Source organism: Leptodactylus fuscus, chromosome 7, assembly GCF_031893055.1.
Source record: "Leptodactylus fuscus isolate aLepFus1 chromosome 7, aLepFus1.hap2, whole genome shotgun sequence".
NCBI lineage: Eukaryota > Metazoa > Chordata > Amphibia > Anura > Leptodactylidae > Leptodactylus > Leptodactylus fuscus.
Window position 1 is genome coordinate 30,896,050 of NC_134271.1, and position 27,268 is coordinate 30,923,317.

General features: G+C 42.2%; 1 protein-coding gene across 1 annotated transcript; it reads left to right on the forward strand.

Annotated features, from left to right (window-relative positions):
• On the forward strand, positions 1-27,209 carry EFEMP2 (EGF containing fibulin extracellular matrix protein 2). Its single transcript, XM_075281565.1, has 11 exons — positions 1-308; positions 1,041-1,121; positions 12,020-12,068; positions 12,162-12,389; positions 13,110-13,232; positions 13,919-14,035; positions 15,798-15,917; positions 16,753-16,872; positions 21,326-21,452; positions 23,936-24,131; positions 26,218-27,209. The coding sequence occupies exons 2-11, from the start codon at positions 1,041-1,043 to the stop codon at positions 26,377-26,379; spliced, it is 1,323 nt and encodes a 440-aa protein (XP_075137666.1). The 5' UTR covers positions 1-308; the 3' UTR covers positions 26,380-27,209.
• Positions 27,210-27,268: the final 59 nt, after the last annotated feature.

A 27,268-nucleotide genomic window follows, 5' to 3' on the forward strand; every position in this document is an offset into this window, starting at 1 on the left:
AGGGATTGGCAGAAACTCAGGAATTTGGAGAGACGGAGAAAAAGAGAGAGCGAGAGATAGAAGTAGTGAGAGCTTAAACACACAGGGTGGGACTTGGTCACTAGATGTGAGAAGTTAGGAGTGTGTAAGACTGTGTGGGAAAGGGGGAAAGGAGAAAGAGACAACTCCTGGCATAGTGCTAGAGAAGGAGGGGAGACGGCGCACAAAGAGGACGTGAACAAGGGAGACATTTAGTGCAGGAGAGAAGAGTGAAGAGGGGGGAGTGTGCACGAAAGTCAATCCGCTGCGCTCATTCATCATAAAGAAGTGTAAGTACGCACGTCCCTCTGTCTACATCTATGTACAGATTCATGTTCTTCCTATATAATCAATTACATCTGATCTAGATCTATATATAGCGAGAAATACGGATAGATCAGTCTATAGATCAGCTCATAAAATATATCCTAGCAGATTCCATCTACAGTGACTGGACTGGACTTCAAACTTTAACAAGTCTGTGATTCTTTTTTTTATTTTATTATTATTTTTTAATATAGAAATATGTTATCTCCATAGAGTTAAAACTTCTAAAGACTGAATTATACCGAAAAAACCCGTGTGTAAACGTTCCTGAAATAAATCAATGGAACGGCTACTTTGATCAAATGTATGGATTTGGTTATATATGGAATTATTATTATTTTTTTATTTTTTTTTTTAGAATAATTTCCCAAAGACCTAAACCTTATGCTGGATTTAGCAATTGTGTAAAATGTATGCTATCCAGCATGTGCTGCCTCATCTTCATTCATCCAGGCAGCCTGTGTGGTCTTACGGCATTGTTATACTGTATATAGCTTTCTTGTGCTATTATACATTCCTGCATGTTATATATAGGTTTCTTGTAGTATTCGTATACCTTCCTACAGGAGGATTAGTCACAATAGAGTCCACTATGGTGGTCTCCTTATGGCACATGGTCCAGTATATATGTATCCAGTATAGCTGCATCCGGTTTTCTCAAGTAATCCTCGTCTTCTCTTTTCTTGTGTTTGTAGATGATGTATTTCTTCTTATTATTCTGTGTCCTTCTGGTTCCCAGCATCCAACAAGAAAATGAGGAGGCAAACACCTTCACGGTAATCTGCCTCTATATACTGTATACATATGTGTTAAAGTTGTATACTATAGATAAGGACATCACACATCCAGTGGCAGCTGTACATGAAATATAGGACCAATCTATATAGTCCTGACCTAACCTGGCCATACTCATGAGATAACTGTTGGTAGGCAAATACCTATTACTCCTGGTCAGCTGAGCATGCGTGTATCCTCAATAGAGATGGGACCAACACCTCTGGTGGTGTACCCCCTCATGGGTACCATGTGTGGCCACCTACCCTTCATGTCATTCATGGATAAAGGTTTGCTAGTCCTTATAGACATTAGACATCTAACATCTATAGGTAGCATTAGATTTCTGTAGGATGGAGGTCCCTATAGTATATGTGAGACATCTTTGTGATCCTATAGAGCAGGAGTCTGGCCATTATCAATGTGTTATGCTGTGAAGGTCCCATCAGACAATGCAGGGAAATAGCTGGAAGCTATACCAATATAGGAAAGAGTTAATAATCTAGATTAAGATTTTCCAATTCCTGGTAGGTTTAAGCATTTATGGAGTTGCTTATTGATTTCTAGAGACCTTTATCTATATTAATAATGTACACTAAAATGTCTGCCCTCCTTGGATGACCATGAAAGTGAAATGGAAAAACCAAGGCTGAGGCCGTAATTCTGCAAAGTTATCTTTGGATTATTGGAACACGTCTGCTTGTACAGGATACTGCTCTTCTCGTCCTTCTTAGAATCTGAATTGACATACTAAGTATTTACTGAGACAGTCGTGTCAGGGGTTTGGGGGTTTGGTGTACACAGCCTCATGTATGTGCCATAGAACCAACATCTGCCATACACATCTGGATTTTCTAACCAGTTTGGCTTCTACATAGATACAACGTGTTGGTTCATGAAGTCACATTAAAAGTGCTCGGTTTAAAGAGAACCTGCCAGATAATTTTATCCACCCTAAACTGGTCCCAGCCTGCGCAGCATCTAGTAATCACCTTTCCTATGGGGCCCTCACTAAGATTTCAGTTGCTGTAAAGTCAAATCATAAGCTTTTCAAACCTTAGACCGGCATATGCAGATTTACCTTAACTAGTCACAGGGGCGGGGAGTCGCTTCATCTAGTCACGTAGTTGTGGTGCTAGATCTCACCCTATGCGGGCAGGGGACAGCTTCATCTAGTCACGTAGTCGTGGTGCTAGATCTCACTCTATCCAGGCGTGGTGCAGCTTCATCTAGTCATATAGTCGTGGTGCTAGATCTCACCCTATGCAGCAGGGAGCAGCCTCATCTAGTCATGTAGTCATTGTACTAGCTCTCACCCTATATGGGCGGGGAACCGCTTCATCTAGTCATGTAGTCATTGTGCTGGATCTGACCCTACACAAGGGGGGAGCAGGTTCATCTAGTCATGTAGTTGTTGTGCTAGGTCTCACCCTACACAAGTGGAGAGCAGCTTCATCTAGTCATGTAGTCGTTGTGCTAGGTCTCACCCTACACAAGTGGGGAGCAGCTTCATCTAGTCATATAGTCGTGGTGCTAGATCTCACCCTATGCGGGCAGGGGGCAGCTTCATCTAGTCATGTAGTCGTTGTGTAGGTCTCACCCCACTTCGTCTCATCATTCAATCATTGCACTAAATCCCACCCTGTGAGACCTGCAGACAGGGAGGGTATCAGGCTGACGTCTCACAGTGAAGGACATGTCAGTCATGCTGCTCATGGTATGATTTAGCGTAAAGATTTTTCTCCAGATTCCATGGTTTATTTAGCCACAGAACAGCGACACGAGGTTCAGGGTGGCTAGTCCCCTTGTACCTGAGGCTAGTCAGCAACAGAAAGCCAATGCGCGGCTTCCGGTTTCCACAGTCCACAAGTTTGAAATTTATAGAGCAATCTGAGATGGAAGACTTCAAATTACGGCATGTGAACCTAGCCTAACTGTGTCACCTATGTGCGGTCACATGACTAAGGCAGATTTTTAGCCCCCAATTGTTATCAATGAAGGGACCTACTAAATTACAGCAAGTAGAGATCCCGAAAACTGAGAGAACTTGATGCAGAAAATATATTGAAAAATTAAATACGTTTTCATTATACAAGCAATGACATTTATTTGCTGAAGCAGGAATATCCCTTTAAGGACGACGCTCGGCTACCTGTGTAAAGCCAGAGGTTGAGAATTCAGAAAATAAAACAACATATTGACCTTAGAACAATGTTATTCTACTCATGGTATATTTCCTATTATTTCTATAGCGCCTTAATATTCCTCAGCCCTCTGTACACCTATATACAGAATACATCTCACCCTAATATTCCTCAGCACTATGTACACCTATATACAGAATACAGCTCACCCTAATATTCCTCAGCCCTATGTACACCTATATACAGAATACAGCTCACCCTAATATTCCTCAGCCCTATGTATAAAAATATGCAAATCTATTCTCCTGGATGGAATTAGGAGAACAGAGTGCATTCTGTACACCACCCTATAGAGGGCAGCATCCTTAAACATCATGAACGACTCAGTTATAAAGTCTTTTAATCATAATGTGGATTTAATTGCTAAATCAGTATTTCTGTCTCAAAAGGAACAGATTCCCAACTATACCATACCCTCAGCCCTATGTAGTCCTATATACAGAATACATCTCACCCTAATATTCCTCAGCCCTATATACAGAATACATCTCACCCTAATATTCCTCAGCCCTATATACAGAATACATCTCACCCTAATATCCCTCAGCCCTATGTAGTCCTATATACAGAATACATCTCACCCTAATATTCCTCAGCCCTATGTACACCTATATACAGAATACATCTCACCCTAATATTCCTCAGCCCTATGTACACCTATATACAGAATACATCTCACCCTAATATTCCTCAGCCCTATGTACACCTATATACAGAATACATCTCACCCTAATATTCCTCAGCCCTATGTACACCTATATACAGAATACATCTCACCCTAATATTCCTCAGCCCTATGTACACCTATATACAGAATACATCTCACCCTAATATTCTTCAGCCCTATGTAGTCCTATATATACAGAATACATCTCACCCTAATATTCCTCAGCCCTATGTAGTCCTATATATACAGAATACATCTCACCCTAATATCCCTCAGCCCTATGTACACCTATATACAGAATACATCTCACTCTAATATTCCTCAGCCCTATGTAGTCCTATATATACAGAATACATCTCACCCTAATATTCCTCAGCCCTATGTACACCTATATACAGAATACATCTCACCCTAATATTCCTCAGCCCTATGTACACCTATATACAGAATACATCTCACCCTAATATTCCTCAGCCCTATGTACACCTATATACAGAATACATCTCACCCTAATATTCCTCAGCCCTATGTACACCTATATACAGAATACATCTCACCCTAATATTCCTCAGCCCTGTGTACACCTATATACAGAATACATCTCACCCTAATATTCCTCAGCCCTATGTACACCTATATACAGAATACATCTCACCCTAATATTCCTCAGCCCTGTGTACACCTATATACAGAATACATCTCACCCTAATATTCCTCAGCCATATGTACTCCTATATACAGAATACATCTCACCCTAATATTCCTCAGCCCTATGTACACCTATATACAGAATACATCTCACCCTAATATTCCTCAGCCCTATGTACACCTATATACAGAATACATCTCACCCTAATATTCCTCAGCCCTGTATACAGAATACATCTCACCCTAATATCCCTCAGCCCTATGTACACCTATATACAGAATACATCTCACCCTAATATTCCTCAGCCCTATGTAGTCCTATATACAGAATACATCTCACCCTAATATCCCTCAGCCCTATGTACACCTATATACAGAATACATCTCACCCTAATATTCCTCAGCCCTATGTAGTCCTATATATACAGAATACATCTCACCCTAATATCCCTCAGCCCTATGTACACCTATATACAGAATACATCTCACCCTAATATTCCTCAGCCCTATGTAGTCCTATATACAGAATACATCTCACCCTAATATTCCTCAGCCCTATGTACTCCTATATACAGAATACATCTCACCCTAATATCCCTCAGCCCTATGTACACCTATATACAGAATACATCTCACCCTAATATTCCTCAGCCCTATGTAGTCCTATATATACAGAATACATCTCACCCTAATATTCCTCAGCCCTATGTAGTCCTATATATACAGAATACATCTCACCCTAATATTCCTCAGCCCTATGTAGTCCTATATATACAGAATACATCTCACCCTAATATCCCTCAGCCCTATGTACACCTATATACAGAATACATCTCACCCTAATATTCCTCAGCCCTATGTAGTCCTATATACAGAATACATCTCACCCTAATATTCCTCAGCCCTATATACAGAATACATCTCACCCTAATATCCCTCAGCCCTATGTACACCTATATACAGAATACATCTCACCCTAATATTCCTCAGCCCTATATACAGAATACATCTCACCCTAATATCCCCCAGCCCTATGTACACCTATATGCAGAATACATCTCACCCTAATATTCCTCAGCCCTATGTACACCTATATACAGAATACATCTCACCCTAATATTCCTCAGCCCTATGTAGTCCTATATATACAGAATACATCTCACCCTAATATCCCTCAGCCCTATGTACACCTATATACAGAATACATCTCACTCTAATATTCCTCAGCCCTATGTAGTCCTATATATACAGAATACATCTCACCCTAATATTCCTCAGCCCTGTGTACACCTATATACAGAATACATCTCACCCTAATATTCCTCAGCCCTATGTACACCTATATACAGAATACATCTCACCCTAATATTCCTCAGCCCTATGTACACCTATATACAGAATACATCTCACCCTAATATTCCTCAGCCCTATGTAGTCCTATATATACAGAATACATCTCACCCTAATATTCCTCAGCCCTATGTACACCTATATACAGAATACATCTCACCCTAATATTCCTCAGCCCTATGTAGTCCTATATATACAGAATACATCTCACCCTAATATTCCTCAGCCCTATGTACACCTATATACAGAATACATCTCACCCTAATATTCCTCAGCCATATGTACACCTATATACAGAATACATCTCACCCTAATATTCCTCAGCCCTATGTAGTCCTATATACAGAATACATCTCACCCTAATATTCCTCAGCCCTATGTACACCTATATACAGAATACATCTCACCCTAATATTCCTCAGCCATATGTACTCCTATATACAGAATACATCTCACCCTAATATTCCTCAGCCCTATGTATACCTATATACAGAATACATCTCACCCTAATATTCCTCAGCCCTATGTACACCTATATACAGAATACATCTCACCCTAATATTCCTCAGCCCTGTATACAGAATACATCTCACCCTAATATCCCTCAGCCCTATGTACACCTATATACAGAATACATCTCACCCTAATATTCCTCAGCCCTATGTAGTCCTATATACAGAATACATCTCACCCTAATATTCCTCAGCCCTATGTACACCTATATACAGAATACATCTCACCCTAATATTCCTCAGCCCTATGTAGTCATATATACAGAATACATCTCACCCTAATATTCCTCAGCCCTATGTACTCCTATATACAGAATACATCTCACCCTAATATTCCTCAGCCCTATGTACTCCTATATACAGAATACATCTCACCCTAATATTCCTCAGCCCTGTGTACACCTATATACAGAATACATCTCACCCTAATATTCCTCAGCCCTATATACAGAATACATCTCACCCTAATATTCTTCAGCCCTATGTAGTCCTATATATACAGAATACATCTCACCCTAATATTCCTCAGCCCTATGTAGTCCTATATATACAGAATACATCTCACCCTAATATTCCTCAGCCCTATGTACACCTATATACAGAATACATCTCACCCTAATATTCCTCAGCCCTGTATACAGAATACATCTCACCCTAATATCCCTCAGCCCTATGTACACCTATATACAGAATACATCTCACCCTAATATTCCTCAGCCCTATGTACTCCTATATACAGAATACATCTCACCCTAATATTCCTCAGCCCTATGTACTCCTATATACAGAATACATCTCACCCTAATATTCCTCAGCCCTGTGTACACCTATATACAGAATACATCTCACCCTAATATTCCTCAGCCCTATGTACTCCTATATACAGAATACATCTCACCCTAATATTCCTCAGCCCTATATACAGAATACATCTCACCCTAATATTCTTCAGCCCTATGTAGTCCTATATATACAGAATACATCTCACCCTAATATTCCTCAGCCCTATGTAGTCCTATATATACAGAATACATCTCACCCTAATATTCCTCAGCCCTATGTAGTCCTATATACAGAATACATCTCACCCTAATATTCCTCAGCCCTATGTACACCTATATACAGAATACATCTCACCCTAATATTCCTCAGCCCTATGTACACCTATATACAGAATACATCTCACCCTAATATTCCTCAGCCCTGTATACAGAATACATCTCACCCTAATATCCCTCAGCCCTATGTACACCTATATACAGAATACATCTCACCCTAATATTCCTCAGCCCTATGTAGTCCTATATATACAGAATACATCTCACCCTAATATTCCTCAGCCCTATGTAGTCCTATATATACAGAATACATCTCACCCTAATATCCCTCAGCCCTATGTACACCTATATATACAGAATACATCTCACCCTAATATTCCTCAGCCCTATGTAGTCCTATATATACAGAATACATCTCACCCTAATATCCCTCAGCCCTATGTACACCTATATACAGAATACATCTCACCCTAATATTCCTCAGCCCTATGTACACCTATATACAGAATACATCTCACCCTAATATTCCTCAGCCCTGTATACAGAATACATCTCACCCTAATATTCCTCAGCCCTATGTACACCTATATACAGAATACATCTCACCCTAATATTCCTCAGCCCTATGTACACCTATATACAGAATACATCTCACCCTAATATTCCTCAGCCCTATGTAGTCCTATATATACAGAATACATCTCACCCTAATATTCCTCAGCCCTATGTACACCTATATACAGAATACATCTCACCCTAATATTCCTCAGCCCTGTGTACACCTATATACAGAATACATCTCACCCTAATATTCCTCAGCCCTATGTAGTCCTATATACAGAATACATCTCACCCTAATATTCCTCAGCCCTATGTACACCTATATACAGAATATATCTCACCCTAATATTCCTCAGCCATATGTACACCTATATACAGAATACATCTCACCCTAATATTCCTCAGCCCTATGTAGTCCTATATACAGAATACATCTCACCCTAATATTCCTCAGCCCTATGTAGTCCTATATACAGAATACATCTCACCCTAATATTCCTCAGCCCTATGTAGTCCTATGTACAGAATACATCTCACCCTAATATTCCTCAGCCCTATGTACACCTATATACAGAATACATCTCACCCTAATATTCCTCAGCCCTATGTACACCTATATACAGAATACATCTCACCCTAATATTCCTCAGCCCTATGTAGTCCTATATACAGAATACATCTCACCCTAATATTCCTCAGCCCTATGTACACCTATATACAGAATACATCTCACCCTAATATTCCTCAGCCCTATGTAGTCCTATATACAGAATACATCTCACCCTAATATTCCTCAGCCCTATGTAGTCCTATATATACAGAATACATCTCACCCTAATATTCCTCAGCCCTATGTAGTCCTATATACAGAATACATCTCACCCTAATATTCCTCAGCCCTATGTACACCTATATACAGAATACATCTCACCCTAATATTCCTCAGCCCTATGTAGTCCTATATACAGAATACATCTCACCCTAATATTCCTCAGCCCTATGTACACCTATATACAGAATACATCTCACCCTAATATTCCTCAGCCCTATGTACACCTATATACAGAATACATCTCACCCTAATATTCCTCAGCCCTATGTACACCTATATACAGAATACATCTCACCCTAATATTCCTCAGCCCTATGTAGTCCTATATACAGAATACATCTCACCCTAATATTCCTCAGCCCTATGTAGTCCTATATACAGAATACATCTCACCCTAATATTCCTCAGCCCTATGTACTCCTATATACAGAATACATCTCACCCTAATATTCCTCAGCCATATGTACACCTATATACAGAATACATCTCACCCTAATATTCCTCAGCCCTATGTACACCTATATACAGAATACATCTCACCCTAATATTCCTCAGCCCTATGTAGTCCTATATACAGAATACATCTCACCCTAATATTCCTCAGCCCTATGTAGTCCTATATACAGAATACATCTCACCCTAATATTCCTCAGCCCTATGTAGTCCTATATACAGAATACATCTCACCCTAATATTCCTCAGCCCTATGTAGTCCTATATACAGAATACATCTCACCCTAATATTCCTCAGCCCTATGTAGTCCTATATACAGAATACATCTCACCCTAATATTCCTCAGCCCTATGTAGTCCTATATACAGAATACATCTCACCCTAATATTCCTCAGCCCTATGTACACCTATATACAGAATATATCTCAGAGTAATAAGAAGAGATTTATCCACCCTACAGCAGAAAACATGTGATAAAGTCACAAACCCTGGGATTGCGACATTGAAAATAACATTCTTGCAAAAATATGTCAATGAAGTTTTTACGCTCTTTGTCACTTTCCAAAAATGGTGCATAGCCTGGGTGGGGATGTCTGCCTTGGCACATCGATCAGAATTTACAACAATTTTGTGCCATAAATGATGACTGAAATTCATGCCACCTACAAGATCTTATTCCAGGCGCGAGGGCGGTTGGACGATGCGTTTCATTTACGACAATGCTTAATTTAGAAAATACCATTCTTAATAAATCTCTGCACAGTTGTAGTATCCCAATGCTACTCATACAGAAGGGACGGTTTCCCAGTAAGCCATATTAAAGGGGCTCTATCAGCAAAATCATGCTGATAGAGCCCCACATATGTGTAAATAGCCTTTAAAAAGGCTATTCAGGCACCGCTAAAGTTATATTAAACTACCCCCCAGTTTTAAAATAATAACCTAAAAAAGAATGTGCTCTACTTACCAAACGTGCACGCTGGGCGGGCATTCAGGGTGTGTCTTCTTCTTCATCCACGCCTCTTCTTCCTCTGATGTCATCCGGTCCCGTCCTCCTCCGGCGCTCGCGGACTGACACTGATATAAAAAAATAGTCTGGGCGCATGCGCAGTAGCCGTAGAAGAAGCCGCATGCTACTGCACATGCGCCCAGGCCATTTTTTATATCAGTGTCCGTTCGCGAGCGCCGGAGGAGGACGGGACCGGAGGACATCGGAGGAAGAAGAAGCGTGGATGAAGATGAAGACACACCCTTAATGCCCGCCCAGCGTGCACGTTCGGTAAGTAGAGCACATTCTTTTTTAGGTTATTATTTTAAAACGGGGGGGGGGGGGGGGGGTAGTTTAATATAACATTTACGGTGCCTGAATAGCCTTTTTAAAGGCTATTCACGCATATGTGGGGCTCCATCAGCATGATGTCGCTGATAGAGCCCCTTTAAGCTTGTGTGTGACAAGGAAGCGACAGATTTTGCCTTGTTGGGTGCTACTTGCTGCAAGTGAGAAACTATGTCGCTATAGGTTTAGTGGCTTTATATGAAAGTGGAACCTGTCTGTGTTCATATATACGTAAGAGACTCCGTCACAGATTCCTCCGAAAATCGGTGGACAGGAAAGTCCTGCATGGACACACAGATGACTCCATTATAGTCTATGGTTCCCACAGCAATGGAGAGCATAAGTGTGAACCAAGCCTGAGACAGGGAAATCACTTAGTGAGGCCTAGTGTGGACAGGGGCTGATGTCAGTAATGACAGTCTGTGAACAACACCACAGAATATGCTGGAGCTATATAAACAGGACGTAAATAGATAGCACTCCTTTCCTGTTCCCAGAAAGGCGGCTTTCCCCTACAAACATGTATGACATATCCATTAGAAATGCAATAAATATCTGACCATTGGGGGCCTGCCAGGATATTTTGTAGAATAAATGTGTCAGTGTGATTCGCAGGTGGGTGTACTCGGGATGTTAATGTTCCATATTTTGGAATACCTTACACATATTTTATAGCAATGCCCCGTGTACTACCGAGCCACCCCTATTCTATTTCCAAGCTATTGTCCTGTTCTGTCCTACCAGGCCCCAGTCCTTCCTGTTATTCTTTCCTTAGGAGAAATTTGGTGGTCATGAGATAAGGATAGCGAGGACATAACAGTATGGTTGCCATGTAACATGATATTGGTATCTTAGTATACAGCACAGATTACTTTCATTGTCCTGATTTTACTGTAGAGATGTGATTCAGGTTACGCCACTTCTATGATGACCATATTACGTTCCCGATTTTTATAGCTGTTTTCTATCTGGAGTAAATGGGAATCCTACAGATGGCTATTCACATTAAGGCCCGCTGAACCCAATGATTTCGCTAGGACTGGACGTCCCTCTAATTTGTTTAGGGGTGTCATGACTTTTTCCCATCTGCAGAACTCACAGAAGAGAATTATCGACCTGTTTGATTTCAACTTACCCAATCTTTTTTTTTGGCGATGGAAGTTGTCCAAATCATGCCATATTCCATATAGGTGAAGGGACAGAAAAAAAGTCACAAATCCTGGAGCGTGCAGATACATGGGACACAGATTCCCTAATTCTTTTCTTTACAATTTACAGGAATGCACAGATGGATATGAATGGGACGCAGAGAGACAGCACTGTAAAGGTACGGTGTCCCCTATATCCCTATAGTGTCTATGAAATCCCATTGTATGGCCTGACCCCCATCCATTCTGAGGTCTGTACTACTGTCTTACAGATATTAATGAGTGTGTGACCATTCCTGATGCCTGCAAGGGAGAAATGAAATGTATTAACCATTATGGAGGATACTTGTGTCTCCCTCGCTCTGCCTCTGTGATCAGCGACACCAATACAGAACCGGGGACGGCCGGAGCACCGAACCCAAACCCGGGCCCTGACCAGAGAAACAACCCCTGTCCCAATGGTTACCAACCAGACTCACAAGGATTAGGCACCTGCGTAGGTGAGTGACTGCTAAGAAGACGTCTAGGCCCAATGCGGCAGATGCAGGTCTCAGCCTTATCTAGCTGTGTCTGACCCTACGGAGATGGAACATGTATAGGATCTCTTACTTACAGAATGTTGTCGCTTTGAGGGGAAGAAAATTAATTTACTTTCTCTACAATTAGCTCTGAATGGTAAAAGCAGGACACAGGCTCTATAACACGCACCCCGCTCATACTGCCTGAGCAATGGCTGACCTGACAAGTGCAGGGAAACCAGGAATGTTAGGAACATTGCCCATGACGGGTGAAGAGCAACTGGTAATATGTAGACTAGGGCGCTCTATAACCACTTTATCGCCAGTTGTCTGAGTAAGTCCTATAGGCACTGCTTAATGGGGCTTTTCTTTATCTTGCTTGGAATACGCCTTAAAGGTCTTCTCCTCTCTGTCATTGAGTAAGAGGAAATATACTGTAGAGACTGGCAGGTAGCGGTCATCATATAGGACAGCAATAGAGATGAGCGAACACTGTTCGGATCAGCCGTTCCAAACAGCACACTCCCATAGAAATGAATGGAAGCACCTGGCATGTACACTTTGCCAGCGGCCGGTCGCTTCCATTCATTTCTATGGGAGTGTGCTGTTTGGAACGGCTGATCCGAACAGTGTTCGCTCATCTCTAGACAGCAATACAAGATGTGAGAGTGAACGTTCTCAATTTCTGTTTTTATGTCACAGATGTAAATGAATGTGAATATGAAATGGACGACTGTCTGCCCAGTCAGGAGTGTGTGAATATACCGGGCGGATTCCATTGTAAGTGTCCAGAAGGCTACAGGAAGATAGGAAATGAATGTGTAGGTGAGTATGAGCCTGTGCGGTACATAGACCCGCTCTGTATGTTCCTCTGCTCACATTTGAGCCTTTTTCTAATTGTTTTTACTATAGCCATTTCAGGACTATATTAAGAAGGTCGCCATTTTAACTCCTTATGGTTCATATTTTAATGGTTGGCCTTAGTAAGTGAGCAAGATGAATTTCCTTCCTAATGGAGGATATTCTACTTACTTGTATAGCACCAACCTATTCCGCAGTGCTTTTGAGACATTGTCAGTCACTGTCCCATATAGGGCTCACAATATACCGTATATCCCCTATCAGTTTCCACACTTTAGGGTGGCAGCACAGCTGATTGGCGGGGGTCCTGGGTGTTGGGGTCCTGTCTGCATCATGGTTGTCTGAAGGCAAATTTGATAATTACAGCCTACCCCCCCCCCCCCAACTTGAGGCTGATTTGCATATTCATGAATAGATAATTATCTTTGCATTTCTTCAGCAGTTTATGGCCACATGGGCTATGTTTGTACTCCCATTAAAAGACCCTATAAGGCACTGTGACGGGTTTGGGAGATACTTTGGACTTGACAAAGTCCTTTTAAACTCTCTCATCTATAAGGACTATGGACTTCTTATATTACTATCTATCTTTCTATTGCTGGAAGTATAATGAAGGATAATTATTACTTATTTTCCCTTTATGATTCCAGACATTGATGAATGCCGATACAGATATTGTCAGCATCGCTGTGTGAACTCTCCCGGATCATTTACCTGTCAGTGTGAGCCGGGGTTCCAGCTGGCATCCAACAATCGCTCGTGCGTAGGTAAGGACAGCAGGACAGGCTTTCGGATGTATCTGGGGTACAAGCAACACAATATATGATAGGAGGTAGGGGGAAGACAAAGTGTAAGGCAGGAACTTTACAGGGAAGAAATAACCCCAATGTTCTAATTGCAGACAGGTCTCACTTAAAGTAAGGGCACATGTTCAGATATTGTGGGTGCCATCATTCCTACTGTATAAGATTCTAGTATGGCTACAATCTGTATGGCTGGTGCCCACTGATGGCTGTGTAGTAATAGTAGAAATAGTAATAAATGTAGTAGTAATAATAGTAATTATAGTAGTACTTGTAGAAATAATAGTAGTAGTAATAATAGTATTAGTACTAATAGTAGTTGTAATTGTAGTAATAGAAGTAGTAATCTTGAGATCTACTAAAGGTAATAGTAATAGTAATTAGTAAGTTAGTAAGTATTAGTGGTAATAATAGTAATACTACTAGTAGTAGTAGTAATAGTACTATTATTAATAGTAATAGTTGTAATGATAGTAATAGTAGTAGTCATAATAGTAGTAGTAAGAGGAATAGTATTCGTAACAGTAGTAGTAATAATTGTATTAGTGATAATAGTAGTAGTAGTAATAATAGTAAAAGTAGTAGTTGTAATGATAGTAGTAGTAGTAGTAGTAGTGGTAAGAGGAATAGAATTCGTAATAGTAGTAGCAATAATATTATTAGTGCTAATAGTAATAATAGTAGTAGTAGCAGTAATAATAGTAGTAATAATAGTAGTTGGAAGAGAAGTAGTAATTTTGAGATCTAATAAAGATAATAGTAGTAGTAATAATAGTATTAGTGGTAATAATAGTAATAGTAGTAATAGTACTAGTAGAAGTAATAGAAATATTAGTAATAATAGTAAAATTAGTAGTATTAATAGTAGAAGTAATAGTAGTAGTCATAATAGTAAGAGTAGTAGTATTCGTAATAGTAATACTAGTAACAGTAGTCATAATAGTAGGAAGAGTAATAGTAGTTGTAATAGTCATAGTAGTAGTAGTAATAGGAGTGGTAGTAGTCATAATAGTAGTAGTAGTAGTCATAGTATTAATAGTAATAGTAGTAGTCATAATAGTAATAGTAGTAGTAATAGTAGTAATAATAGTAGTAGTAGTCATAATAGTAGTAATAATACTAGTAGTAGTCATAATAGTAATAATAGTAGTAGTAATAGTAGTAATAATAGTAGTAGTAGTCATAATAGTAGTAATAATACTAGTAGTAGTCATAATAGTAATAATAGTAGTAATAGTAGTAATAATAGTAGTAGTAGTCATAATAGTAGTAATAATACTAGTAATAGTCATAATAGTAATAGTAGTAGTCATAATAGTAATAGTAGTAGTAATAGTAATAGTAGTAATAATAGTAGTAAGAGTCATAGTAATAGTAATAATTTAGAGATCTACTACAGCTCCGCTTTAGCTTGGACTATTACAAGTATAACTAGAGGAGTGTTAGGATTTAGAGTTGAGTAACTGAGAAGGATTTTGCTTTCTGCCAACCCCCCTCCCCCCTACGTGTGATCGTCCTCCTGGGGAACTATTAGAGGAGATTGTGAAATTCTGCTGATAATGGTACAAATTATAAAATGACAAATTCCGATATTTTTAACTTGGAATGCAGAAAGTGCTTACTATTGAATGGTACAGCAGAAATGTATAATAAGAATATGTCACCTCCATTGTGGTAATATACAGTATACGCTTATTACACGTAACCCATATCTTGTCATATATAGATGTCAATGAGTGCTCTATGGGTGCGCCATGTCAGCAGCGTTGCTACAACACTTATGGCACCTTTCTCTGCCGATGTAACCAGGGCTTTGAGTTGGACAATGACGGCTATACCTGCAATGGTACGTAATACAGTCTTCTGTGATATAGACCACTGGTGGCGATAACCTCTGACATCTTACGTTTATTTTGCAGAATGTTGGGGTTTCTTTTATGGCATAATGTACATTCTGGTTCTCCTGCATTTCATGGCGGCTCAGGAATCTTAAAGGGGTTTTCCAAACACTTTAATCGGTTTTCCAGGCTAAAAATATTAATGACTTGTCCTAGGGTCATCAATATCAGATTGGTGGGGGTTTGGCAGCAGACACCCCCACCAATCAGCAGCTGATACACAGAGAATGGAGTAGAAGGCAGATAGACCTGTTCTTTATGTGGTGGCCAGACCAGAGTATCTAAGCTGAGGACTGGAGGGGCAGGTAAAATATGGGCCGAAGGCCTGTGGCAGGTGACAAGTGAGGAAAACAGGTCAAGGTCAGTGAACCGGGAATCAGGCACCATGTAAAGGGCTGAACAGATCCAAATACTCTTGTCCTGCGCTGGATTGACTAGAAAAGGCTCACAGGACCGCAGGCTAGCCCCTCGAGTTGAAGGCAGGAAGTGTATGGCCACCCTATGGGTAGGCCCAGCTGCATCACCAGCAGAAGGAGAGGTAGGAGCCTCACAGTGTGCAACAGAGGCACGTACCCTGGTGACTGCGGCTACTGGGAGAGCTAGTCCACCGGCGAGTGCAGGACACCAGCATTACACTGTAGCAGCAGTTATTATTTTATGGCATTTCTCTCCAATGCTCCGTTTTGGTTGACCCCAGGGAGCCCCTTGAGACTTGTTTTTATTGTTTGTACATCCATGTTGTGCTATACGTGACAAGTGAATGATAATTGACTTTCACCCCAGACATTGATGAGTGCAGTTACTCCAGCTACTTGTGCCAGCATCAGTGTGTGAACGAGCCCGGGCGCTTCTCCTGCGTTTGTCCAGATGGATACCAGTTGTTGGGCACTCGTCTTTGTCAAGGTAAGGCCAGGCTTTACTACTGTCTGTACATTATTTCATGTGATACCAATGAGTTTCCATGGAAAAAAAATCATTGACATGGAAGGAAATCTCCTTTTATATACGCCCTCTTATCGCTGAGCATATCCACTGTATAATCTGTGAAGGGTTTCATAAAGTTCTTATTGGACGATGACCATGGACACGAGGGCATGAACAACATTGTGCAATAAAACATGGCACCCTCCTTATCGATTCTGACCTATTGAGACCTATGACCACTGAGACCAGTCATGGTAGAGACCGGCCATGTATCAGGGAGTGCCCGGCCCAGAGTGGTGGGGTTCAGCCCTGTTGCATTTGGACATGTCCAATTCTTTGTTTCATTGGAGATACGTGCTGCTAGAGGTGTGTGGCAATGAAGAGATGTAAAGACCTCAGTGTGCACAGGCCGGACATATCTACTAGTTCACTTCCTTTTTCCAAAGCCAAATCATCCCTGATGACAGATGTCTATACATAGAACTTTTCTGCAGAATTTTATCTCCATCTTCTACGTGTTCTTCTGTAGAATTCCACAGAACAGCTGTACTTTTGTGTTTTGTCTAGCGAGGCAGAGCAGCCATCTTTGGATTGATGTGATTCTTATCAGAAGCCCGAGCCTTCTAGTCTGCGATGATTCTTATCTGTATTATGTGCACCTTTTGCATTCCTTCTGCCCACTCCTTACACAAAATAATACTGCCATAAGACACATGGCACAACAAACAGCTCTTTGTATCTCTCGGGTGTGCGTCAGACAATCTCCATATTGTAGGTGCCAGGATTATGAGCCTCCTAGCTTGTACCCACATTAGGGCCACAAAGTCTAAAAGACAAAAATATCCGGTGTGATAACATAAGCTGATAAGATCATTACAAGTATCCACTGGCGTAACTAGGTATGGCGGGGCCCCGTGGCGAACTTTTGACATGTGTTCTCCCCCCCACCCCTCCCCCCGACCGACACCAAAGATCTCGACCGACTGCTCCGACCCCCCCCCCCCCCTGCATTCCTGCATGCTCCGTTATGCCCCATAGTGGCCCCTGCACACAGTATTATACCCCATAGTGGTCCCTGCACTCAGTATTATACCCCATAGTGGTCCCTGCACTCAGTATTATGCCCCACTGTGGGCACCCATGAACAATCATAATACTCTGGGGTCTTTTCAAACCCCAGAGTATAATAATCAGAGACAGAGGCATAACTAGGTATGGCGGGGCCCCATGGCGAACTTTTGACATGCGCCCGTCCCCCTGACCGATACAGAAGATCTCGACCGACCGCTCCATTCCCCTCCCCCCCGCATTCCTGCATGCTCTATTATGCCCCATAGTGGCCCCTGCACACAGTATTATGCCCCATAGTGGCCCCTGCACACAGTATTATACCCCATAGTGGTCCCTGCACTCAGTATTATGCCCCACTGTGGGCACCCATGAACAATCATAATACTCTGGGGTCTTTTCAAACCCCAGAGTATAATAATCAGAGACAGAGGCATAACTAGGAATGGTGGGGCCCCGTGGCGAACTTTTGACATGCGCCCGTCCCCCTGACCGATACAGAAGATCTCGACCGACCGCTCCATTCTCCTCCCCCCCCCCCGCATTCCTGCATGCTCTATTATGCCCCATAGTGGCCCCTGCACACAGTATTATGCCCCATAGTGACCCCTGCACACAGTATTATGCCCCATAGTGGCCCCTGCACACAGTATTATGCCCCATAGTGGCCCCTGCACACAGTATTATGTCCCACTGTGGACACCCATGAAAAATTATTATAGTCTGGGGTCTTTTCAAACCCCAGAGTATAATAATCAGAGACCGAGAGGGGACACCAACATAAAAAAACACTGTCACTTACCTATCCCCGCCTCCGCTGCAGTCCTCGGTGGTGTTGGCCATCTTCAATGACGTCTGGACCTCACACAACTAGGCCCGAAGCCTGTCTGGAGTGCGGAGAGGTAAGTAACACTGTTTTTTATGTTCTCTTACCTCTCCCGAGCCTCCGATCATTATACTTGGGGGTCTGAAAAGACCCCCGAGTATAATAATAGTGTTTGTTGGGTCCGTGGCGTCACTTACGTTAAGTAAATAGGGCCCGTTACCGGCTGGAGTTACTCCAACCGGTAATGGCCTATTAAGGAATAAAAAAAACGCTGCGGTAGCAGCTGTCGCCGGGCCCCCTAATATCCCAAGCCCTGAGGCAGCTGCTACCCCGGTAGTTACGCCACTGCAAGTATCCATATGTACATGTCAGAACTGGGGATCTACAATTATTGAGGTGCCCATACAATATAGTTATTCCTTCCAAACATCCTAAAACATGCATGCTCTGCTCCTAGTTCTTGTGTTCCCCTACATGATAGTCAGACGGCTACCTAATGTCTATTGCCACCTCTGAAGTGATTCTGGCACAGTTGGAATTTCTTCTCCAGCCCTCACCGGAGCAATCATTTTTGTGAGATTTGTTTTCTACTGTCAGGTGGGCAGTCCCTGTATGTCTTGTCTAGCCAAGGACCGCCCACTTGTCAATAGAGAGTATCAGTATGCTGAAACTGGCAAAAAGTGATTACTCGGAAATGATGAAATGTACAGAAAAAAATACAACAGCTCTTGATACATATAAAGAGTTGCTGGAAATGGTGAAAGGTGCTTTTTAACACTGCGTGCACTGGAGCCAAGAAGAACGGTAAGGTGGTGTCTCCCGGATCTGTTAGATGACATCTTACAAGTGACTACACTGAATTCTGCTCAATCTCCTATCCTAGAAGACACTTCTTATATCTCCCGGTGGTGTGATGTGACATAACACATGAATTGTCAGATTTTTCTTCTTTTCTTGTGTCTTTGGATACTGTGACTCCAGCCCTCGCTATTTTAGGAGTTCCTCCATGACATGCTGTATAAATAGGTTTTTACTCTGTAATTTGACAAAAAAAAAAACAAAGCAAATACTGCTGTTAGCGTCGCTCTCCGCCGGATTGTGGTCTCGCTGGCTCCTGTGATTTCTAAGCTTGCCAGAGAAAGCCTAACATAGACACGCATGAGCGAGGACATCATAACAAAGTGTGAAGTAAGATGTCTGATGTGGGAGATTGCAGGAAGTCCACGGCCCTTCTTCATGTGGGAAACTGATAGGCCTGAAGTCAGTCAGAAGGGGAGCTTTGTCTTGGTGAAGAGGCCACTGCATCAGCATAGGGAGGCTTATTACCCATACAGGCCCCCGGGGAATTCTGGGAAAAGGAAGACATTGCTTCAGCTATTCAAGGAAACGCCAGAGGCAAATAGGTATATAGGGTTTTACTAGTAAGTGCTTGGGGTGCGTATGGTGCACTGTAGCAGAATGTGGCCTGAAGAAGAGAGGAAAGTGCTATATAGGACGGAGTGTGTATAGCCCCCTCTAGAGACAGATCTCTGCATAGACAATTATTTAGTTCCCGTGAAGTTAACAATAAATCTGTATGCAGATTGCTAAGGCTTTAGGGCAGGGATTATCCAAACCAGACTATGGGCGCCAGCTGTCCAGACCCATGACTCCTAGCCCTATCCGTATGACAGCGGCCATGTACAATTGCTAATCCCTGCCACCACTATTTTAAGGTGTCAGGGCTTGGGGAAGCCGTTCGGAGGTGAATGTTTGTCCCGGCCACTGTTAGTGACAATTCTTGTGGGAGCATTACACTGTGTGAAGGGCACTAATCGAGAATTATACTAATGTCCCATAATGTCCCCACACAGTATGAAGCTACTTATCTTCCCCTCACAGTATAACGTAATTGCCCCCATATAGTATAATGCCACCCCCAACACACACATAAAGCTCCATCGACTTCTCTGCTCTATTTGACTAACAGGGAAGGATAGATTAATATTTTCCATAATTTTCCTTTCCTAAGCCCGGGGTACATCTTATAAGGAACGTCTTATCGTCTGCAAAGTATGGTAAATATTGGACTTCTTCAGCAATTGTTCATCTAATGCCTGAACCTGCTGAGTGGATCTTTACTAAAATTAGTTGAGAACTTCTGCTTAGGAGATGGTGTCCTCAAAGATGGTCAACATAAATAATATGGTGTGGTCTGCTCAAAAAGGTTTCACAAAATGAATCAGTAATGAATTCTGGAAGTGTTTTTCTTCTAGTAGCCCCCTGAGCTCTGTTATTGTATATCCTATGGTTATTGGCCCTGCCTTTTGGTGCTCCTATGTCAAGTCCTTTCTACTAGGTTCGTTGGAGAGATGCAGTGGATGACATATATCCATCTGAGAAATATGGCAGAATCTTATTAGGACTTCTAATAGTTAACTGGCAACTATTATCTATAGTATAGTTTGTTTTTTTCTTCACTTTTTGGGTAGGGAAGGACTTTTTCAACAGACTTGCATAATGTTGTTCTTGACATTAATCGCTTGATTTTATTTACAGATATCAACGAATGTGAGACAGGAACCGACACCTGCACGGACCAGCAAACCTGCGTCAACTTCCACGGAGGGTACCGCTGTGTGGAACAGAACCTTTGTACAGAACCCTACGTACAAGTGTCAGACAAGTACGGCTATGCAATACCATTCATTCTGAACACATGAAAAAAAAAAAATTCTCTGCCTGTTTTGATCCTGCCCGTTTGCTTGTATACATTTTAACCTGTTTCCAACAGCTGGCCTGCTATAATGGCAGATATTGGTTCGTTAAATATGGTGCCTGATCAGAAGCAGAGCAGAAGCCATAATTGCGGGGTCTCTGCTGTATCATACAGCCTAGACCCTACAGTAATGCCTGCATGTGGAGTCCACTCCAATGGAAGGCAATAAACCTTTGGACTAAGTTCACACTAAGGAATTGGCTACGGATTTGGGCGTGGATTCCGCCACCCCAAATCTACCGCAGATTCCACTTAGATTTTGCCTCACATTAGATGCAGAGATCGCAGCAGGATGAAAAAATAAGCGTCCCACTAAATCTTGCTGCGGATTCCGAGACTCCCTGCTGATGCATCTGGGCCCAATGAGCAGCAGAAAACAACAACAGATTGACGATGCCTCATTGTTGCAGGTAGATTGGGGCCAAAAATAGCAGCGGAAAATGAAGAGGAATTCCTCTTCATTTTCCTTTGTGTGAACTTTCCCATGTGTGCCGCTCATGCACTGGCTTCATTAAATGAATAGGAGCCACGGAAGCAGGGGCGCAAAATAGGACAGGAATAGGAACTGTTCTGTATTTTGTGGCCAGGACTGTTGGCCCCACGTGATCGTGTAATTCTGGTCATATGTAGGAGCCCATAGAAATGAATGGGTGATTGTACTATCCGTGAAATACAAGGAAAGCAGACGGATCACAGCCACAGTTGTCTGCGAGATGCCTTAATCCGGCCTTATTATACCCCATTCCCTTCTAAATAAAATTCAAGTCACCCCCATTCCCTAGATCTCAAATAAACAAAAAACATCTAAAAAAACATTTAGGCAACCTTGTGTCCCAAAATACTCGACCTATAAAAATATTATATTTAATCTCATAATGATTAATTTTTCAATGTTATGGATTTTAGATTTCAGAATAACTACCATATATACTTGAGTATAAGCCGAATTTTTCAGCACAGTTTTTGCTGAAAAAGTCCCCCTCGGCTTATACTCGAGTCAGCAAAAAAAAGATTTTTTTTTTTAAATTTAAAAAAAAATTAAAATTTTTTAGGTTGAGGGGGGGGGGGGGGGGGGGCAAGAACAGCCTTGCGGCTATCAGTGTATAGAATCCCCCATAAAATAGTGAAAATAAAAAAGCTTTAAAAAAATTTTAAAAAGTTGTAAATCCCTCCTTTCCGTAGAATACATATAAAAGTAGAAAATGACTGTGAAACACATACACATTAGGTATCCCTGTGTCTGACAGTGCCCGGTCTACTGAATATAGGGGATCTGCAGTGCTCCTGTTCTGTTGGGAAGGGGTTAATAGGAGCCCTGCAGATTCCCTATATTCAGCTAGGCTGAGTTCCAAGTGGGGGAAAAATCCAGTCCTCAAGCTCAGGGAAGGGGCAGACAGACAACCAAAACACCCCCTCCCCTTTCCCAGCATCTACTGCACCCAAAAACTCCATTTTAAATTTTGAAATTTTCCAGTAGCTGCTGCATTTCCCCCCCTCGACTTATACTCGAGTCAATAAGTTTTCCCAGTTTTTTGTGGTAAAATTAGGGGCCTCCGCCCCTTCTGGGACGCAGTGTTTTCTTTGTATTCCAGGGTCAGTGGGCGCTCGGTGACTGTCTCTCCTCAGCTGGCACTCCTGTCGGTCATCCCTGGCAAGCTGTCGGAGATTAAGAAGGACCTCCTGGGGCACTTTCTCACGGCCGCCAGGGCCGTTATTCCAAGACACTGGCGCAGCCCTACCCCTCCCTCCCTGCTTGAGTTCCTCCAGGAGTTCCTTCTTATTCAGCGGATGGAGACTTTGGTGGCGGAAGACTCTCCTGCCTATTCCAAGTTTGAACTTCGTTGGCGTCCCTGGGTTATGTTCCAGGAATCGTCTGCCTTCTCTACTGCCTTCGCATGAGTGTAGCATGGCCGTCTGTTTTCTTCTCCCTTTCTTCCTTGCCTCTTTCGTTTTATTCGTGTTTTTTTTTCGTCTCTGTCTTGTGTTTGTTTGTTTGTTTCATGTTTATTCCTTATCCCCTTTTCCTTTTCTTGTTGGGCTGTACTTGGTTTATGCGGAGGGGGGTCTTTTCGACCTCCCAGTCCGCTGACTTATATGCTTCTTCATTATTGCTCGACTTCATCTCTGTTACTCGTTTTGTATTTTATTGAAAAATCTTTAATAAAACCCGTTTAAGTAAAAAATTAGGGGCCTCGGCTTATATTCGGGTCGGCTTATACTCGAGTATATACGGTATATAAATTTGGTATTGCTGCTGTGACTGGGCCAATCCAAAGGATATAAGGAAAGTTATTTTGGCTACATATGCAATTTTTCTCTAATTCCATCCCTGATTTGTTCAGCTATATCAGACTGATTTCATTTATACCGTGTGTTCTTCTATATTACAGTCGCTGTATGTGCCCCGGCAGTAACCCGCTATGCCGCGATGAGCCCGGATCAATAGTATATCGGCACATGAGCATCACATCAGACCGCAGCGTTCCCTCTGACATATTCCAAATCCAGGCAACCAGTGTGTACCCCGGAGCTTACAATACCTTCCAGATTCGCTCAGGGAATGAACAGGGAGACTTCTACATTAGGGTGAGTGACATATTAAAGATGGTATAAAAGGTACCATTCTTACTATGAGAGAACTGGCTTCATGTATGTGGATTAGTGTGTACATGAAATGGGACTATCAGAATGAAAAAAAAAAATACCTTAAAGACACTGTACACATTTACAACAATGTATGAGACGTTTAATATAAAAACACTAAGACTCTACATGTTTGGTGTATACAGCTCCTGTGTACACATACACGTGTCTCTCTGACTACAAGCAAACCCTATGTATAGACTACTATAAGTAGCCTAGTGTGAGCCATTGGTGTCACACTGTGTGCTAGTCACTCCGTCCTCGTGTAAATGTATGGCAGATTGGAGGACCCCATTGTCCACGTAAGCATAGATCCCAGAGGAGCAGCCCAAATCTATCAAACCTTTATGGCATATACTGTGGATATGCCAGAACTGTCCAATATGGGACAGGACCATGGATTGTACTAAAGGATTTTTTCACAGATGACATATAAATAAGTAACACAAAGGGGTGCGGCATCACTTGCTATGTTACTTGGGCATTTCCCCTTAAAGTGGTATACCCATGACGCTTGTTCACTAACCTGCAGGCTATTGTGCTCTCTTCACTTCCTGCTTTTCTCGGCACATTGGTGGGCGGGGTTTCACTTGCATGGGATTGGTTGTAAATGAATTACCACAGTGTGAAGCTGAGGTAGCAGAGTATAGAAATATTATACATCTTTATTATATATAAAAATCACAAAACAAGACACAAAAAGGCACTTCCATTATCCACTTTGATACTGGGTTTTCCAATTTTTTTCTAAGCAGATCCCGACCAAAAGACTGCAGCCATAAGTGAGAGATGTATAAATTAAAGAGGGTCTTTCTTCTCCTCCACAAACCCCAGCTCTTTGCATTATTTAATAGCTGATGACCCACTGATTCCAATGCAAGTGGAATGTTTTCTGTAGCCCCCCACCATTCTTGAACAATCAATGCAGAGAGTTTTGGTGCCCAATATAATAATTAGAAGAGGGAGAGGCCACAATAGATTAAGCAAGGGGACGTGATTCTGAATTCTGACGCCTTTTGCTTGGAGCTCAGAATCTGCCCCCTTGCTGCTCCTGCCTGACATCGCCCACTTGACAGTATAGACTATTATTACCACACCAAGCAGTGAAACAAACCGCACCAATTGCTCAAGAATGACGGGGGCAAGAAGAAAAAAAATTCCAATTGCACTGGAATCAGTGATGCGGGATGCAAAGAACTGGGGATGATGGAGCAGTTTTGACAGGGTCCTAGCAGTAGTAGCAAGACGAGGTCCAGCATTGGTCAGTCCCGAGGCAATGGGCAGCAGAGGAGGCCTTGTGCGGAACTGAAGCATTGGCATTCTGTCGCAGCTATCTGCTGCTGGATAGGGCCAAATGAATGAGCCAGCAGGGATTCTGGAGTTGCAGAATCCACAAAAAGGGCCCCTTCACACGGCGTAAGCGCTCGGCTCATTCCGAGCCGTACACGCGAGCGCTTCTAAACACTTCCCATTCACTTCAATGGGTGTGCTCATAAAGCCGGCTTTACGTTCGCTCCCATTGAAGTGAATGGGAAGTGTTTAGAAGCGCTCGCGTGTACGGCTCGGAATGAGCTGAGTGCTTACGCCGTGTGAAGGGGCCCAAAGATCAGATTTTTTCAGCTTCCTGCTGTAATTTCTGCCTCCCATTGAAAACAATGGGAGACAGAATCTGGAAAGAATCCATCCCCAAATCAGTGCCAAATTCCCACATGTGAAGGGCCCCTTAGTGTCTAACAGGTCTAGGAGGCAGACCGTAGGACTGGCCACCAGTGCAATACCATATACCCACCTCACATGGGCCAGAATGTCCATCTAAACATTGGGTTCTCCTTAAGGCAAGACCCTTCTTTGGTCTGTATACATTAGTTTGCATAGTGGGTGAGCATTTATGTCCCTGCATTGTGTTGTATCGGTGTTATATGTACAGGTCATGCCTTGTACCACAATCACTGCAGTGACATATAGCCTGTAGCCGCTTTCTTACCCCAGCTCAGAATTAGAATAAGACGGATATTTCTTTCTCTTGCAGCAAATAAACAACATCAGTGCGATGCTGGTCCTGGCGCGTCCTGTCAAAGGCCCTCAGGAGTTTATCTTGGATCTTGAGATGCTGACCGCCAACTCCCTCCTAAGCTACCGCTCCAGCTCCGTGCTGAGACTCACCATTTTTGTTGGGGCACATCCCTTCTAGGCAACAAACGTCAATGGGCTAGTAACATTTTTTTTTTATTTCTTTTTTTTTTTCTTAAAAGTCTATCTTTGTTGAAAAGAGACGGCGTCTTTCAGTGCCCGGCAGTGACACGCATCTCTAGCACTGAAAAGGTGAACAAAGTCCTTGTCTCTAATATAGGATAGCATGGAAGACGGGACCAAGCTCTGTGTATTATAGTGTGACTACCTGACACGTATGCTATCAAGCTTTGCAGGATTGTGGTTCTGCTTCCATATGGCCACATGTAACATCTGTATTACGGCTGCAAGACTTGGACCCCTCTGGTTCTTGGAAGGGTCCTCAGTACAGGCAATAAGGTGTGACATGAACGTCGGTGCCATTGGGGACGGACTAAGGTGCACTGGTATCATTGCTATTTTAGGATATAAGGAAGGGTCAGTACCTGTGTAGTTTCCTGCTTACGTCCCTAGTGTAGTATTTATGTATCGCCTATAGCGCTACTCCCATGGTAGGCGAGCTATTGCTGCCATTCACCAGGCATATAAACATTTGAGGAACTAGTTAGTACAATAGTTTTTTTTATTATATCGTGTATTATTTCTTTTTACAAGCGGTTATTAAATTATAAGTTTTCCATAGGTCTACGGAAAACCTAAACAATGCAAGTGCTAGAACGGTCCCTACTTTCAATGTGTTCAAGGCTTCTACCCTAGATGTGGAATTTACGGTGTATAGGTGTTGTCTAGCAGTCTGGCTATCTGTATATTACCCCTGTCCTTGTAAATGACTCCTCTTTGTAATACTTTTGCATTGTTACAAATCATATTGTTCATCAATAAAGAGAAAAATAGGAATTACAAGTGGCCTATGAGTGTCATTGGGAACAAGAGGTCGCTTACCGGACAGC